General features: G+C 33.4%; 1 protein-coding gene across 4 annotated transcripts in view; it reads right to left on the bottom strand.

The window, feature by feature from the left end:
• Positions 1–1,610: 1,610 nt before the first annotated feature.
• LOC138321374 (serine/threonine-protein kinase N2-like) overlaps positions 1,611–17,960 on the bottom strand; it is a 53,059-nt gene continuing 36,709 nt past the window's right edge. For 2 of the 4 annotated variants that reach the window (XM_069265020.1, XM_069265022.1), the window contains 12 exons: positions 16,988–17,002; positions 15,005–15,145; positions 14,551–14,726; positions 12,078–12,292; positions 11,268–11,340; positions 10,710–10,889; positions 9,957–10,108; positions 9,391–9,610; positions 8,358–8,465; positions 7,919–7,999; positions 7,464–7,523; positions 1,611–5,291 (listed from right to left, as the gene is read on the bottom strand). In XM_069265020.1, the coding sequence (XP_069121121.1) occupies positions 5,148–5,291; positions 7,464–7,523; positions 7,919–7,999; positions 8,358–8,465; positions 9,391–9,610; positions 9,957–10,108; positions 10,710–10,889; positions 11,268–11,340; positions 12,078–12,292; positions 14,551–14,726; positions 15,005–15,145; positions 16,988–17,002 (1,565 nt within the window). In that variant the 3' untranslated portion in view covers positions 1,611–5,147. The remainder of the gene's footprint in view (positions 5,292–7,463; positions 7,524–7,918; positions 8,000–8,357; positions 8,466–9,390; positions 9,611–9,956; positions 10,109–10,709; positions 10,890–11,267; positions 11,341–12,077; positions 12,293–14,550; positions 14,727–15,004; positions 15,146–16,987; positions 17,003–17,960) is intronic. The other 2 variants (XM_069265021.1, XM_069265023.1) reach the window with 1 other exon arrangement.

Raw genomic sequence — 17,960 nt, 5'->3', positions numbered from 1 at the left:
TGTAAATGAGAAGCTAAATCTTTGTTCATAAAAAACCCATTCTTATTATGAAGTTTTCGTGTTACAGTACAGTCGAAAATTGGTTGAACATGCCTTAGCGAACACCTCTGTGTAAAGACAACCTGTTTACTATTACCACTTTCTTGAGGTACCAAATGGTTATTCATAACACAATTTGACCTGTGTATAAAGACCACTTAGCTATAGAGACCACTTTTTTTCCTTGGGTAGTTTTATAGATAGGTTTAACTGTAGTATACATGTATATACATTTCACATATGTTTTAAGTAATGATAATTGCATAAAATTGTTCACAGCCAATTTTGACTGAAAATCTTTTTCCAAAGACATAAGAACAAGACAAGGCAGTTTTATTTTTACTTCATGTCATTTTATTAATGTGAATGAAATGCGAGTATATCATTTGTTCATCTTTCTACAACATGGTAAGAAGAGTTTTGGAAAGGCGAGGAGGAAAGTTAATGTACAGAAATAAATAATGTTAACATTGGAGTGGAGAGTTGGAGAATGGAATGATGACAGTGAGTTCAGGCCAGGAGAAGCACTACTGCTGATTCTACTGCAGGCTCACAGGGATATAACAAACACAGTACTTAGTACTGCTATATTGTACGATAAGGATTTTGATTTCATATATTTCTTCCTCGCCGATATGAGTTATTTCCCCTTATTATAAAAGCAAGCCAACATGAGTTGTCTCCCCTGTATGTTTTAAAAGCAGTGCCTATTCTGTCTGTGTCGAATCTACATGCACAGTTTAGAGACAATCACATATAGTAATTTTCAAGCCACTCCCTCAATTATTGAAAGGTTGATACCATCATTCTAGGATTAATTTCATTGACATCTATGCATAAATTATCTCCTCGTGTTATATACCTACATCACATACATTCACATACACTGTACACACTCGAAATATACGAGAGACAAAGACAGGCTGGATATGTGTACAAAACCACATAACTTACACAGATTTTGCATCTGTGATTTTACCATCGTCACTCTTTCACGCTCTCAGACTTAATCTCGAAAGGCCAGAAAAATACATTTCACATTATTTTATCACATTATACTCATTAGCGCTTTCAAACATACTGGCGAGTGTTTTCCACAGGTGAAAAACAACTTTTAAATTCTAACGGATCAGACCTTGCACAACTACCCTCACCAAGGTTATAAACATCTAACCCATTCACCCCTGAAACACATTTGAACTCTCCTTTTTCTAAAGGTGGAATAATCCATTATGGGCTTACAGGGTTGAAGGAGTTAATACCAGTATTGCTAATCTGAAGGAAAGGCCAGACAGTTTGAACATGTTCTCCAGCTATTCAGCACTTCCTTGGGACAAGTAATCAGGGCATGCAAACCAATACTGAGACAAGGAAATGGCAAGACGCATCAGAATTAAAGCAGTTACTCAATGATTATGTTTACAATTCACAATTTATTCTTTACGATAAGTCCATGTGCATATACAATAAGGCCACCAGCTCTTCCTTGGGACAAGTAATCAGGGCATGCAAACCAATACTGAGACAAGGAAATGGCAAGACGCATCAGAATTAAAGCAGTTACTCAATGATTATGTTTACAATTCACAATTTATTCTTTACGATAAGTCCATGTGCATATACAATAAGGCCACCAGCTGAAGAGATAGACAAGCCATCAAAGAATATAATCTTTCTATCTCAGTAAACTTTCCTGGCAATGCTTAACTATATCTTTATAACTTTGTACCCATGCAACTTCATTTAAACATTGTACCCTATTTTTTGACAAAAGGACTATCCATCAAAATAATCAATAGGTATCACTTAAGAACTGCACTATATGAAAATGATAAATTTTGTTTGTGTAAATGTCACATACCTTTATGCAAACACAAGGTTTTATAGGATTACAATTGCCTTATACTGATAAAAGTCTACAAAAAAATAAATCATAAAATTTACTTGATTACGATGAAATGATAGTTAAACAACTATGATTAAGCTATATGATGTAAATCAGTTTCGGTGACTTGGTACGTATTACCTGATTTTAAGACAAAAAGCATTCTACTAAATATGTCGGATGGACCAGCTTCAAAAGTTTGTACAAAAAATAAATTAATAGCACTTGACAACAACATTATGCATGCTACATAGTTATCACTCTTTCTGAAAATAATAAATCTACGATCTAATGGCACTACATTCAAAATTATAAATTCATGAAACTGTTAGTGCAAACACACACACATACTGTCAGTCACTTGATATGAGATGCATAGTTACATATTGATGAACATTTTCCACAGTATACCATATGCTTCCTAAATATACGCCTGACGCCTGCATACAGTATAAATGTTAAAGTATCTGCCCTCCTTGTTACCGACAAACCATCAAACCCACGTCCTGAGAACGGCACAGAAAGATATGTAGTCTTTAACGATATACAACAGAATTGCAATATTCAAATTCTCTGAGGCTAGTATATTCTAACTCGACGATATCCAAGAATTTCATTATTCTTTATGTGCCTATTGCATTCTATTTCGACCCGCTGAAACAGCATTTGATCACAAGCAACATGTCAGTTGAAAATTAATCCTACCATGGTATTTACTTTTTTGACCAGATTATGCTTGAACATAAAGTTACATATCTACCCTTTACATATGACACTTACTTATACTCTAATGATTACCTGGTAGATATCAATTTTCCAAGTATGAGATGATTGTATAGTTCTAGTTGAACTGGTATTCAATACCCAGAAATCAAATCCAGTTTATATAGTAAACTTGGTTCATCTTTTCCTCAATTCTTGAATTTGCCATGGACTACGCATTGCTTGAGATACTAATTTTCTTTAAGTGGTTTTATTCAGGTGGACGATAGAAACCATAAATATACCCTGCTTGAATCATAACATTTCAGCTTTTCTATCAACAGTTTGAGAGTGTTGTTCTTAACAGTGTTTAAATCGTAAATTCAAAATGTATATTATACTGTCTCTCAGAAGAAAATAAAAATACTGTTTTTAATCTTTCCATCAGCATACATGTATCTCTGATTTAAGGTTTAAATTTGTGACAATTGATTTTCCTTGTGACATCTGATGGCGACCTCCAGTGTTTTCCCTTAAGGATTTTTCCAGCTGGTCCTAAGGACCGGTTGACCCTAAAAGTTACTGGTCCTGAATGAAAGTTAGTGGTACTTACAAAGCTACAATTCATCCTTATAGTTTATATACTAGCAAAGTAATAGTTTTACTAACAAAAATATCCACATATCTGTTTTAGTATCGTGTGCTCTCAACAAAGTTGACTGAAAACCAGAATATTACGATAATTTGTTTTGTACAATTTGATTTTCAACTTTTCTACAATGCTGTTGCTATTTTTGTTTTGAATTTCTTTAGTGGTCTATCGGGACCAAAAGTACAAGCTACATGGCAAATATTATCTGCCCTAATATAAAGTTGCCGGTCACTGGCAGACGGACAGGCCTTAATTTCGAACGCATGCGACATTGTAACTGCTAAATAATAACAGTATACCTGGTAGCAATTTCACACAGTAACACTTTAAAAGCTGAGTATAAGTTTCTTAGTTATACATCCACCTTCTAAACAAGACACTTTTCTAAAGTTTTCTTATATGATCCTTATATATAGTATTTAATACCGATGAGGTCAAATTTCACAACAAAATTCTTCATAAAAATATATATGTTACATATTTTGTACATGTAAAATTTGTACAATAACAAACATTTTTTCCCCAAAATCACTTCTTGTCATACACCTGTACATCCATTACATGTTCATAATGAAATGTTGCATTCACTCCATTTATAGTAAATATTGCATACAAACAACAATGCCATAATATGACAGTGACTACAGCAACACGTTTGTCATCTGTCACACACCCAACTACTTCATCATCAAGCACTCATTCACTGACAGTGTAGCCAATCACATTGCACAGAAAACTATCTGCCAGAACATATTGGATGTGTCTCATCAAAAAGCGACTTGCATGCATACACAGTATAGCTATTGATCACTGCATTCATTATTACACATAGACTTTCTTTGACCTCAACGTCCCAAAGTTACAATGGTGGAAATCTCTACTTAATGTGTTTTCAAGTGAAAAATGTCATTTTAATTAAAGCGAATTTCAAACATCTGCCATTTCACTTTCCCTTTTTTCGTAAATAAGAAAGAGTGAGTTAAATGTTAAGCCAATTGTTAAAATGTTTATGCCATGAAAATAACAACCCAGAAACTTGCAAAATGGAATTGAGGTATCTCCATGTGTGTCAAGCCACAATGATATTAGAACAAAGTTACGGAGATCACGGTCTTTACTAAAGCTGTGGATTATTTCACTGTTTCTCTGGAAATAGAACTGGCCATTTCACAAACATTTGCCAAACATCATACCCTCTTCTGTAAATGTTTTCATTACTAATATTCAGCCTGTATACATCACAGCAATGAAATGTTGGCCATAGATTTTAGTTCCAGTATATGTTCAGTTATGACCTGGACCCAAGTTGCTTAGCAACTGTTAATATAAGACTTCTTCTTCACTACATGTTAGGAAATGGTCGTGGTATTAGGTCTGAATGGACCAATTATTTAAGTGACGACCGTCTAAGATAATGCTATAAAGTACACCCTTAATACCACAGAAAGTTGCAGGAATGCAGATCAGACCAGTAGTTCGTAGACTAAGCCTAGATTGATTGACAGGGTGTGTAATCCTTAATACAGCCGTGTGTGATGTCCTTGTAACAACCTTGATATATGCACTACGGGGCTGGCCAGGCTTACAGTGGTGGCTTACAGCAGGGGCTTACACCAGGAGCTTACAGCAGGGGCTCACTCACAGCAGCTAGCATTGTGTGGTAGTTCAGTAAGGCACTACCTATATGCTGTACTAACACATGGCACTACCTGGAGAACACAGCTGTGTAGTCACTTAAAAGCCACAAGACTGTCAATTACACTGCAGCATACATTTGTGTTCTCAGTGAACAACATACTACCACCAGTACACTGGAAGTGTGGGTAGCCTAAGCTGTGTCAGTGTCACAGGAATTGTGGAAAGTAGGTGTCAGCACCAGTCGGCGATGTAGTTAAAGTCCATAAATAGTAACTGATCCTCGTTCCTCAGTGGCCGTCGCTCCTTGGCTGGAGTCAGGATTGCCTTCTCTTGGGTGAACTCATCATCAAAATTACTTACATCTTCTGAATGTTTCTAAACAGAGAGAAAAAGAAATAATTATGAAGAATAAGTTTGTTTGTAATAGCAATCAACATTTGTCAACAGTAAAAATTATAATCATGTATATCAACATCAAAATAACAAACACTTTGCCTTGTACAATTAGACAGATAGCATATACAGTAAAACATGGTTATAAGGAACCTCTGGGGACCTCATAAATCACTTTGTTATACACTTATCACAGACATTGTGCAGAAACCTTGATGAGGAAAGAATATTACTAAGTTATAATCATGAATTCTTCATAAGCATGTACATTATAACCGTGTTTTACTGTACATCAATGTTTATTGATTGGCTAGGGTTTGAATGAACAATGAACCAATGCCTGATTTCTATTTCTGGAAGTTTAAATTCCTTTTGAATGCCTTTGGTCTATTATAGGTATGCAGAGTTATCTACGCTTAGGGGCAGACATTGATTATCAAATCATTAACAGGTGCAGGACTAACAAGGTTTTCTCACAAATCCAATTCTCTTAAACAATCAATACCTAGTTTTAAGAACAAATACCTCTCATTAAAGATGAAAATTGAAATATTACAAGACAGAGTATGGTAATATATATAAGCTTATTTCTATAACAGTATGTTGAACACAACAGTATCTTGGGACAGCTAACTACGACCTATTTCACAAGAAATATTACATTTTATTATGCAGTATTGTATAATCCAATTAAACATTTTTTTCTTTACTGTAAAATTTTTCATCAGTTACTGACGAACTTGTGAGAAATAATTATTCATACTTGATGGTACCACTAAAAGGAAGTCAGAAAAAGGCAGACAAACAACTTCACACCTACCTGTATAGTTTGATCAGGGAAGTGGTTATTTTTCAGAACAAGGTGCACTTAACTACATTTTAAACAATCATCAAATAAAATCTGAACTAATAATCATATTTTACTGACCACAATTCTAAATGAATACTATGAAATCAATGCACGGCGTAACAAAATCTGGTCATTAAGTGCTTCCCTGACAAAATTGAGGAAGCTTATAAAACTTCCTAATACAGACAGAGCAAACTTGACAAGGAAGAATCTAAAGCAAGATACTCCATACACAAGGCCATGCAATTCAGAGTGTGAGGCTCTGAGCTAGCTGAAGTCTTTAACAATTCACAACGTACACCTCTCCTAACATCACAAAACTCTCTCAAATGTAGCAAGGAGAATATATGACGGTATTATCAATGCCTAGGGCGATCAACAGTTATTTTGCATGGGAGACAACTCAAATATATTCTTCGGAGGTATTCACAAACTTTGACACGCCATGCTGATGAACTTACAACGCTGTCGGATTTTACTTTGTGTTTAAGGTCCAGACTTACAGGCCTTGAGTTGCCAGACTAAAAATCAACAAATCAAACATCTATTCCACGTCAAATGAACCCTGCGGGGACACACCACCTTTTTACTTCACTCATTTGATATTGTTAATGTTGGATTTTTATTTCATTTTTAAAGAATGAAACATTTTTTGTATCAAATATTAGATAGCATGCTCTGACATTTCCATTCTTGTAAAAGACAAATGCAGCACAAAAACTCAAACGTCCCTAACAAGGATCTTGGAATAGCTTAAAGAAATGAAAAATTAAAAAATATTTTCCGTAATATGACTCTGAGTCTTCAGAAAAATATCTTAGATACACTTGTTATGTTCAAAGGATAATAACGCAACTAAACACAGTGAACTATAAAAGACTCTAAAGACTGAAGATCATTGATCATGGTTTGAGTCTGAAATCAAATGGATTATACAAAGAAAGATAGTCCTTAACCTCAAAAGTCCCATTAGACACTTAACTTCACTTAAGTTCTCAGAACTTTTAGTTCAATCCTTTTTTTCAACCTTAAAAACGCAAATAAAATATGTTTGAATTTCCTGTTTACACTAACCCTGGTGGTCGACTGTTATGAATATTGAATATGATCTTGGAATTGGAAGTTTGAGATCTCTGTGCTACACCCGACTCTGACCAATTCTCACGCACACAGGGACAAGGATACAGATATAGAGCCAGTCGCACCTACACAGCTTGCACAGGACATTAACAGTATTGTGGTCTTTTATAAGCAAGTGATGGTTATAAATGATCTCTTGAGCATAAATCGTTCTCTATACTTACCACTGTAGGGCAAAACGGTGGCCGAACTTTCTTCATAAGTAAGTCGTCCCATACTAAGTTCTGTTAATTAATATAAAAGATTAAACTTAAAACTTCAATTCACATTCAATTTGCTAAATTTCACTTTTATCAAAATAAACATGAATTGATATTCTTCACATGAGTTTGTCACTCTATATATAAATCCTTTCCATATAAGTTTAAATTAACCATAAACATCAAAGTCAATTCAATTCTCTATCACACCACCAGGTTTTGTTCAGAGCTGAATTAAAGAACATAAAGTAGTGAATTTATTACGTTCAGAATTGCCAACCTATGACAGCCATATATTGGTGATAAGCCTACTGCCCTCCAGTAATGTAATATTTGTGAATTAAAGTACAGACTTGGTAGGAGGTATACACTAAGTATAACACTGAATAATTCCACTACCACAGTAGACCAGAACCTACCCTAAAGAATGCCTGCTTCTTGACATCCTCTGCATCACGTTCACTTGACCCTAACCTCCGGTCAGGGTTTCTCCTTAGTAACTACAAACAAATTTTTTAAACATTATTTAGTCTATATCTTCCTAGAAAATTGAAATATTTTTTGTCCAGCAATTGTGAGAAAGCATGGTTAGAAAGCATTTATATTACATTTCATATTTTTCGCAAATTGTGACAAAGTAAATATATTTTATAATAATTTCCTTCTAACAAATCTAAGAATAAACATTTTCATTTTGTTTGTTTGTTTTTCAAATTCAACAAGTTTAATAGTTATCTTTAATAGCAGAAAATCATATGGGTAAACGTTTATAAAAGATTTGAAATTTATTTTGAAAACAGTTAGTGTTAAAACATTAATGAAGACCCTATAAATGATGTCCTAAGAATCCACACTTACCCGTCTCATTATTGCTATGGCTTCTGTAGACAAGAATCTGGGGTAGCGCACTTCTTCATTGACAATGCTGTCAAACACCTCCTCTTCATCATCTCCCGGGAAAGGAGACTATTCAAGTTAAAAGTTAGATTCAGTAAACAATATCAATTGCTTAAATCATCACCATTATACACAAATTAGCCATTGATGTGTTGTTAATCAGATTTGTTTTAAAGGCCCACTACCTTTCCGGAGCAAAATTTAAAGGTTTCTAAAAATCATAGATAACATAAGAAAATATATATCGATGGCCTAAGATGAGGTTATAACATGAAGCTTATGCAAGTTTTCCTGCGTAATATATGATGACAGTTGAGTTTCATTTCACTGTTTTGCCTTCTGGGGCAGTGATAGTCAACTACCGCGCGGCATTTAGGACGACGGCGGGAAACATGAGACGACCCGCGTTATGAAAATTAACATTTTATTTATTTAATTAAATTGTTCAGAAGGTGATGATAAGTGTAACATTACCGGTAAGTTGATAACTTTTGCGACTCTACAAAATTATCAATCTCGTTTTACATTTCTATTTTAAAAATTAAAAGCCGTTTCGGAAAGGTAGTGGGCCTTTAAACGTCAAATGAAATAAATATACATACCGACTGTTTTTCGACCCAATTAGTGCCCAGGGCATTAAAAAAATGAAAAGGTGCTAATAAGACGAAATTATTGCAAACCTATACAGTTTTGTGTAGTATTGGTCTTTATTTATACCTGAGCTAATGAAATTGAGGCCTCAAAAAACGGGAAGGGGTGCTTATAGGGACATGGGCGCTTATTGGGTCAAATACAGTATATGCTTTTATTCAATTAGACAGAATTGAAGTTTCAAGAAACTAGAGAAGTCTGTTAGACATGAATGCTTCCTTTACATCAGAACAGGGTAAGACACAATGGGACAGACATGGATAATACTATAGCCCTCTCTCCATGACACAGTACAATATTAATAGTCATAACAATGAAAGGCGTGTTGATCACACGGACTTACCTCCCCTACAAGCATTTCAAATATGAGGACGCCGAGCCCCCACCAGTCGACTGAGCGCGTGTACGAGGTTTCGGTGAGTACCTCAGGGGCAAGGAACTCTGGGGTACCACAGAAGGTACTAGTCCTGTCCCCGTAGGCCATTCCTTCCTTACACAGACCAAAGTCAGCTATCTTTAGGTATCCTTCCTGATCTAACAATAAGTTGTCTAGCTTTAAGTCCCTGAAACATATCAAGTCACATTTTATATATTTTAATTCATAAAAACAATCTCTTTCAAAGTCATCATGTTAATGCAAAAATATATTCAATTATAGTTATGTTATTGAATTACTATCACAGCTATCAATAATCAGATAGATTTAAAAACATTTCTATATTCAACTAGCATCTTGTAGTATCTTAACCATACAAAAGCTTTGAAAAGTATACATTTATTATTATTGCTTTTTTACTTGCATAACCACTAACTTAGCAAATTAATGAGATAATGTCACATATTCTTTATTCTACACAGATAATCATTGTTATTTCAATCTATACAGTTAAGATGTCTTTCACCACTTACCGATACACTATATTATGCTCATGTAAGTATTGCAGACCAAGAACCACACAACCAGCATAGAAGACCGTACGGGGCTCGGAGAAAACATCACTGTGGATATGCATCATGAGATCTCCACCACAGGCGTACTCCATTACAAATATCACATGTTCCTGTAAATCATACGAGAAACATCAGAGTGTCTCTTGTACTTATATACTTAATTGTATACATATCAACGTGATTTATTCAACCATGAAAACCATTACTTACAAAGTAATTTTAAAGTTTCAAACCAAGTAGCCATGTCTGTAAGACAAATACCCGTGCTCCTACAGTATAACTTGTCAAAATCGACCCTTGTCTAATCTGGATTTCTGTGTATTCTGGCATAATTGTATGACATTTTCCTTCTTAATTCATACTAATCAAAACCTGTCAACTCAAGAAACCTGGCATCAACTTTTGAGAAGTTAAACTGTATATGAATTCAGGATGCGATGGAATGGACATTGGACCATGATTTATCTCCATATAATTCATGGTAGGGGAGAATTCATTCTAAAATAAACAGTACTTATATGTCCTTCTGCGATATTGATAACATCCTTGTTATCTTCATTTTGTTGATCTAAATACATTAAGTTCACCATTAGCTTATAAATGATTCAGAAGCCTCAGCTTTCAATCATTTGTAAGCTAAAATTCTTTTTTTTTTTTCATCAAAGCTATATGTACAACAGGGGATATAACTACAATGGCCAGAAGACTTACCTCTGTCTGAAAGCACGCAAATAAGTTAACCAGGAAAGGATGCCTCATTGAATTAATAACTTCAAATATACGTTTCTCTGACATCAAACTTTCCACTTCATCACGAGCCATGATTTCCCCTTTCTTTAAAGCTTTTAGAGCAAAGTACTCATTTGACTGTTTATATTCTGCTAATATCACCTGTAACAGCAAGCAAATTCATTATCATTTTTTTTTTTAAACTTTTGCAAGGTGAGTATATTGTGGATAAAGATAGAATTAAAACCAAGAATTTGTTAACAGTCTGGTTCACATTTAAATATATGTCAACAAAATCATGTAGACAAACATTATTGACAGAGTACTTTCAAGAAAGTGTAGTCGCACTTTGAAGACTTTGCATGTGTAAAACTTAAAAAATTCTCCAGTGCCCAGCCTTTACTATTTTGCTTTGTTTCATAAGTCATCAAATAGAACCAATATCTGAATGCCCTTTACAGAACATATATAGAGTTCAGAGAAGCGTGTATGTGATTTATTGTAAAACAGTTAGTAACAATGACTGCAAGCAATGATTACCTTTCCAAAATGACCTCTGCCAAGGACACTTATTGGTCGGAAGTCATCAAATCTACAATACTGATTGGAGAAGCTGCAAAGAGACAAAGGCAATATATGGTTTAAAGATGCTCCACTGCTGACAAATGGTATTTTTTTCATTATCAAAAACAGGAGCAGACAATTAAGTATTTTTCTTTAGTTACAAAAGTTACTTACTTTACACCATTATCACATTGAAAAGTTTGAACTTCTAATTTTAGTTCAAGTTAAAAATATGAAAAATAATTAATTGCATCCAAAAAAATTTCCAAGGTACTATATTCTTTGTGAAATGAAGTACTAATTGAGCATGTATCAAAGGCGAAACAAATTATTTTATATTATTTTACACGATTAAACACCAATTTTTGTTCAAATGATGAATATCATTTATGCTCTGTAGGTGGTGGAGCATCTTTAAGTAAAAGGTGATAAAACACTGAATAATCCTGGTAGGAGATATTTTGCATTATCTAATTTACATGTCTTCAATACTTGATATCCATGTCTTAAATTACATTATAAAACAAACATAGAATATTTTCAAGGATATAAACATTTTGTTTCATATTTATCTGAAGATAGTTCTACTTATCCCACAATCATGATGAATATAAACAATGTCGGCATAAATAATCATGAAGATTAACTTAAACTTGTCTTACTGAATTTCTCACCATATATCCAACATCATCTAGCTCAAATGGCTTATGTTTTTACCATGTTACCAACAACTTTCAGTTAACAAGGTTTATATTTATTTTAATCATACTTGTATGCAGCACTTACTCAGGTTCTCTAACAGGTGCTTTTTTAATGGAAGGTTTCTTGGGTGTTTCCTGCAATACTGGAGGTGGTGGGGTCACTGGGAGGGGAGGGGGTGGTTGTGAGCTATGATACGAGGGAACTCGCTGGGGCACACTGGGTTCTGTTGTATCCCCATCAAGGTTTATCACATTGGCTGGGTTGTCCTCGGGGAGGAAATTAAACGAAGATAATGCCTCCTGAAAATCAAAGGTCATAAAATAAACATCTTTGTTATAAATTTGAATATTTAAGTTGCTATGAAGCTTGTTTGAACTACAAGGTCGCAGTATACAGAAGTTTAAGGCGTTCTGACATTTTACCACTAATCCTCAACCTTGGACTAAGCAGTCCAAAACCCATCTGGAATAGTTGCTAGACACTGGTTTTTTGCCTGGGAACTCAAGTTTCCTCACTTTTCCAATATATTGCAAGTCCTTAAATGTCCTTGAGTGTTAATTGGGTGTTTTAAGTGTTGACCACATTATGTCATATAAATTTCTATCCAATTTAATAATAGCCAGGGTAAGGGCTGTTCCAGCAAAACATATATGGCACCCAGGGAAGGCACTTTAAAAAATAGTATGTGCCATGGTGGGTTCAAAATAAAATCAATTCTGTGCCAGGGTGACGTTTCAATAAAATCACTTCTTTGGGTGGGTCGATCTGAAGCATTTGTAACCTCTTGAAATAAAATGCAAAATTTGTGTTTTATAATGTTTCTGTCAGTCATCCCAACTACAAAAAATAACTATTTATTTAAAACATATTATATTCAATCAAACTTGGCAATGGTACAGAGAAACAGTTTTGGTAAAATACATTTGTCATCAATAGATCTTTATTTAGATTCACTGGTATTAAGTCGAGGAAAAAGTGGCATTTCACAAGCTAAGTGTGAATGTCCAGATGTCTTTGGAACAAAACAAAAAATTAAATCACTTCTATGCCATAGTCTCGTTCACAAAAAAAGAGATATGTGGAGGGGTCAACAAAATTGAAAATCGCTTCTATCTGTGGGTCTCCCAATTTCAAAGTGCCTTCCCCCCCTACCATATATGTCCAATTTAATAATAGCCAGGGTAATTAAAAAAATTGGTACTTAATGTGGGTCTTAAACATAGATGTGATGGACAGTGGTATAATGTCAGGTGATAGTGATAATCAAATTTATCAGTAAGACCTAATGTAACACTCAAATTCAGCATATCTATATTTTATATCATGTACTGACTGCGATGACACTGCTTTACAGACTTTGATAATATCGAAGATGTTATAAGCTAGAGAGAAAATGCATCATTAATCAGCTAAAAATGATTGCTGACATATCTGAATCAGCTATTATTTTATGATTGCTGACATATCTTTAATCAGCTGGATATTTTATGATTGCTGACATATCTGAATCAGCTGGATATTTTATGATTGCTGACATATCTGAATCAGCTGGATATTTTATGATTGCTGACATATCTGAATCAGCTAGATATTTTATGATTGCTGACATATCTGAATCAGCTGGATATTTTATGATTGCTGACATATATTTGAATCAGCTGGATATTTTATGATTGCTGACATATCTGAATCAGCTAGATATTTTATGATTGCTGACATATCCGAATCAGCTACATATTTTATGATTGCTGACATATCTGAATCAGCTGGATAGTTTATATGATTGCTGACATATTTTAATCAGCTAGATATTTTATGATTGCTGACATATCTGAATTAGCTATATATTTTATGATTGCTGACATATTTTATTCAGCTATATATTTTATGATTGCTGACATATTTTAATCAGCTATATATTTTATGATTGCTGACATATCTGAATCAGCTGGATAGTTTATGATTGCTGACATATCTGAATCAGCTGGATATTTTATGATTGCTGACATATCTGAATCAGCTATATATTTTATGATTGCTGACATATTTGAATCAGCTATATATTTTATGATTGCTGACATATCTGAATCAGCTAGATATTTTATGATTGCTGACAAATCTGAATCAGCTATATATTTTATGATTGCTGACATATCTGAATTAGTTATATATTTTATGATTGCTGACCTATCTGAATCAGCTATATATTTTATGATTGCTGACATATCTGAATCAGCTATATATTTTATGACTGCTGACATATCTGAATTAGCTATATTTTTTATGACTGCTGACATATCTCTATTAGCTATATATTTTATAATTGCTGACATATCTGAATCAGCTATATTTTTATGGCTGCTGACATATCTGAATTAGCTTTATATTTTATGACTGCTGACATATCTGAATTAGCTATATATTTAATGACTGCTGACATATCTGAATTAGCTATATATTTAATGACTGCTGACATATCTGAATCAGCTAGATAGATTATGATTGCTGACATATCTGAATCAGCTAGATATTTTATGATTGTTGATATATGTGTTACCTGGATATCTTTCTGTTGCTGCTGTGGAGGTGTGGTATACTGTGGGGTGGGGATATCCCTGGTGGGGGACACGGGGGAGGGAGATTTCTCTGGTATTCTCGGGGGCCGTTCCTCAGGGGTAAGTGGTTCAAAATTTATCTGATGAATAGGTGGTCCTCGGTCTGCAGAAACTATGCCTGCAAAGTTACCAATTAAAACAATAATGAACTTGATATTCAAACATTTGAAAATAAAATTTTATCATCTACTATTCTATGCATGAACTTCGCATTAAACATAAACATCAAGTCCATCATAATAAGAATGATCTAACAAAATTAAAACAATGCTGAATGATGATCATGTACCTTTTTATGATGACAGTTTGATGTGTGTAGTTTTATCTAGAATATCGAATTGACCACATACGCATTGAGAGATGAGAGGCCCAAGAGTTGATATATGTAATACATACCTGGAGAGGCAATCTGTCCTTGAGGACTAAGGACATTTGCATTGTCTGAACACTGGTTTGGAATGGGTAAAGCTCTCTTCATTAATCGTCCCCATGTAGCTACGTTGATATTCATCTGGCCAGGCCGCGGGAAATTCTTCCCTGAAAATTCAATTGCAAATTATATGTATAGATACTTGATGTGATATGGAGATCAAAACCTACATGATAAAACTAAGCACGAAATGACTTAGGAGTCAATTCGTTTGTTCATTTGATGATGTTGATAATGAGGAGTCTTCTGATGCCAGCATATCAATCATGAATGGAAATTATGAGTAGAAAGCCAATGAAAAGCAATATGTATTCAGATTAATTCAAAATACACATCAGAATTAGCAACAAATTCAATTGGTTTTAGTCATTCTTTCAAAAAAAATCCATTATTTTTGGACACATTAACACATGATCAATGCGAATGAGGTTTTTTTTATCAAAATAATTTTTTTTAACAACACCACAAAATCAAAGATGGTAAGTACATTTTCCACAATGTTAATGGTTGTCTTCTAGGTTATCAAAATAGTTGAAAATTCTGCATATCAACCAACATGTGATCAACATTAATGGGAGTGTCTGTTTATAGTTGTTTTAGGCATTCAATGACCACCATATCTGATAAAACAGGACTACCATCAGTAGAAGGATTACAAAAGAAAAACCTTTACCCTACCACCCTTAAAACCAAGACAGATCTCAATCAGAAACAGAAATACAATCTGCAGCACAACTTTCTGTTCATGTACACAACACAACTTTAATTTCTGGTCATGTTCACAACACGAATTTCACGACTTTCTGGTCATGTCTACACATAACTTTCTTATCATGTTCACAGCAAGACGTTTTGGTCATGTCCACACACGACTTTCTTATCATGCTCATAGCATGACTTTTTGGTCATGTTTGATTCACAACATGACTTTCTGATTGTGTTAATAGCATGACATTCTAGTCATATATACTTTCTTGACAGTCATGACTTTCTACTCATGTTTGCAGCTCAAATTTCAGGTCATATGATATATATATATACATATATATTAAGACCTCATTTTAAAGTCAGATCACTTCATCAGTGATAAGGCAAGCATACCATATCAAATATGACATATCATTTACTATCACTTTACAGTACATATAGATTTCTAGGATGCAAGCAGGTAATGTTGTCTGCAGAGGCTAGGGCTTCCCTACTTTTGTTTTCTGCTGCAGCAGTAAAGGAAATACATTTAAAAGCAAATATCTGATTAAGGTAATACATTACTCTGATTTTATCTAGACAACCTCTTTCTGGAATGTATTTCAAAAATATTCACAAAATCAGACTTGAATTGGGATTATAAGGAACTTGTCACATATAAAACTAATTATATATATATTATAAATTAAATATGAACTTATTATTATTTGTATATAAAGTTTTTAATGTGGTTTTTTTTTTTTATTATTATTTTTTTTTTAAATTTTTGAAATGGTTTTTTATTTCATGTTCAACAAGAAAAATAACCAAAAATAATTTAATCAATTTCAATGGTAAGGTGAACATAAAATAGCACTTGAAGCTTGCTTATCAAACAATTACTATTGAAATATGTTTAGCTTTATTTCAAAGCATAGTAGAAAATCTCCAAAGGTCAGTGCTTCCAAGTTTACACATTGTGACATTATCAGTGATTATAAATGATCCGGCTAAATGTGATTCACTACCTTCTCTGCATATAACTGTAGTTGCTGATTAGAATTATTCCACTAACATATTTGTGAATTATTAATTTTCTGATAATAATTAAAATCAAGAGTATGACACTGGAGAAACTTGTTAGTGGGAGTGTAGCCTGTATCGGCAGAAAAAAAAATGGGTTAAGTTTTTTCTGTAGACTCAAAGATATAAGTACATTATTACATGTCAGAAAATATACAAAGTAACACGGATATACTTGCTCAACATATTATTATCTGTAAAAAGAAAAGTGGTATATCCTAATTACTGTACATCTATTGTCACTGCCATCAAAATCTTACACTTCAGAAATTTATTAGCTGTAGTTTGCTCTTGAAATTTGTGATGTTATTTTGATCATAATTATTAATAGTTGTCAAAGACTGTTACTAAAAAGAATGGTCATTTAAATCTGAAATTTAGTCCTTTAATGAAAGCTGTACAAGTACATGAAATAAATTCTTCAAAGAAAGTCAATCTCCTGAGGTTTTAACCCTAGGCTGCTGCAATGGTTTGTATAGTAAATGGCTCTCAGTGCTGCATTAATTTTGTAAAATCCAGGGAAATGATAACTTAATTTTAAATGATTATATCTTGAAAACTATTTGCATTATGTAAATAAAAGTTATATGAAAATTGTTTGTTATTGCCTGTAGTTTATATTGATGTTGTTTATTCCGCAAATATACTTCTCGTTAAGCATACAGGTAACAATACAGGTGACTAAAGGTAAAAATATTAGGTTGTATCAAATAATAACAAGAAAACTCAATTAAAATTATGAAATAAAACCAATTTAATAGAGTAACCTTAGTATTAAGAAGCATATGACTTCATTTGGTTATTAAGTCTTTGAAAAAATCCAGGTAAAAACTTCTCTCATGGGTTTTAAATTGATTAAACACGAAATAAAATGTTCAAATTTTGGCAAAATCTTGTTTTTAATAAGAGCTAAAAACATTCTCTATAAATAAGAAATTTAAAAATTTCTATTTCATTCACTTTGAGTTTCTTAACTTCAAATTATTTTTCTCTCACAACTCTACAGTTATCAGCCTAAGAGATGTTAGAATTGTGTCTTGCTATAAAGAGCAGTATTTTCAAGGTGTTAAATGATACAAATTATTGATCACTGGTTTTACTATGAATGATATTCCTAAAGTACATTACTAGGGATGTAACTTTAATAAGGGA

The sequence above is a fragment of the Argopecten irradians genome, chromosome 4, assembly GCF_041381155.1.
Source record: "Argopecten irradians isolate NY chromosome 4, Ai_NY, whole genome shotgun sequence".
NCBI classification, from domain to species: Eukaryota; Metazoa; Mollusca; class Bivalvia; order Pectinida; family Pectinidae; genus Argopecten; species Argopecten irradians.
Note: the sequence above shows the minus strand (reverse complement) of the source record. Positions and strands in the feature narration are given on the sequence as shown.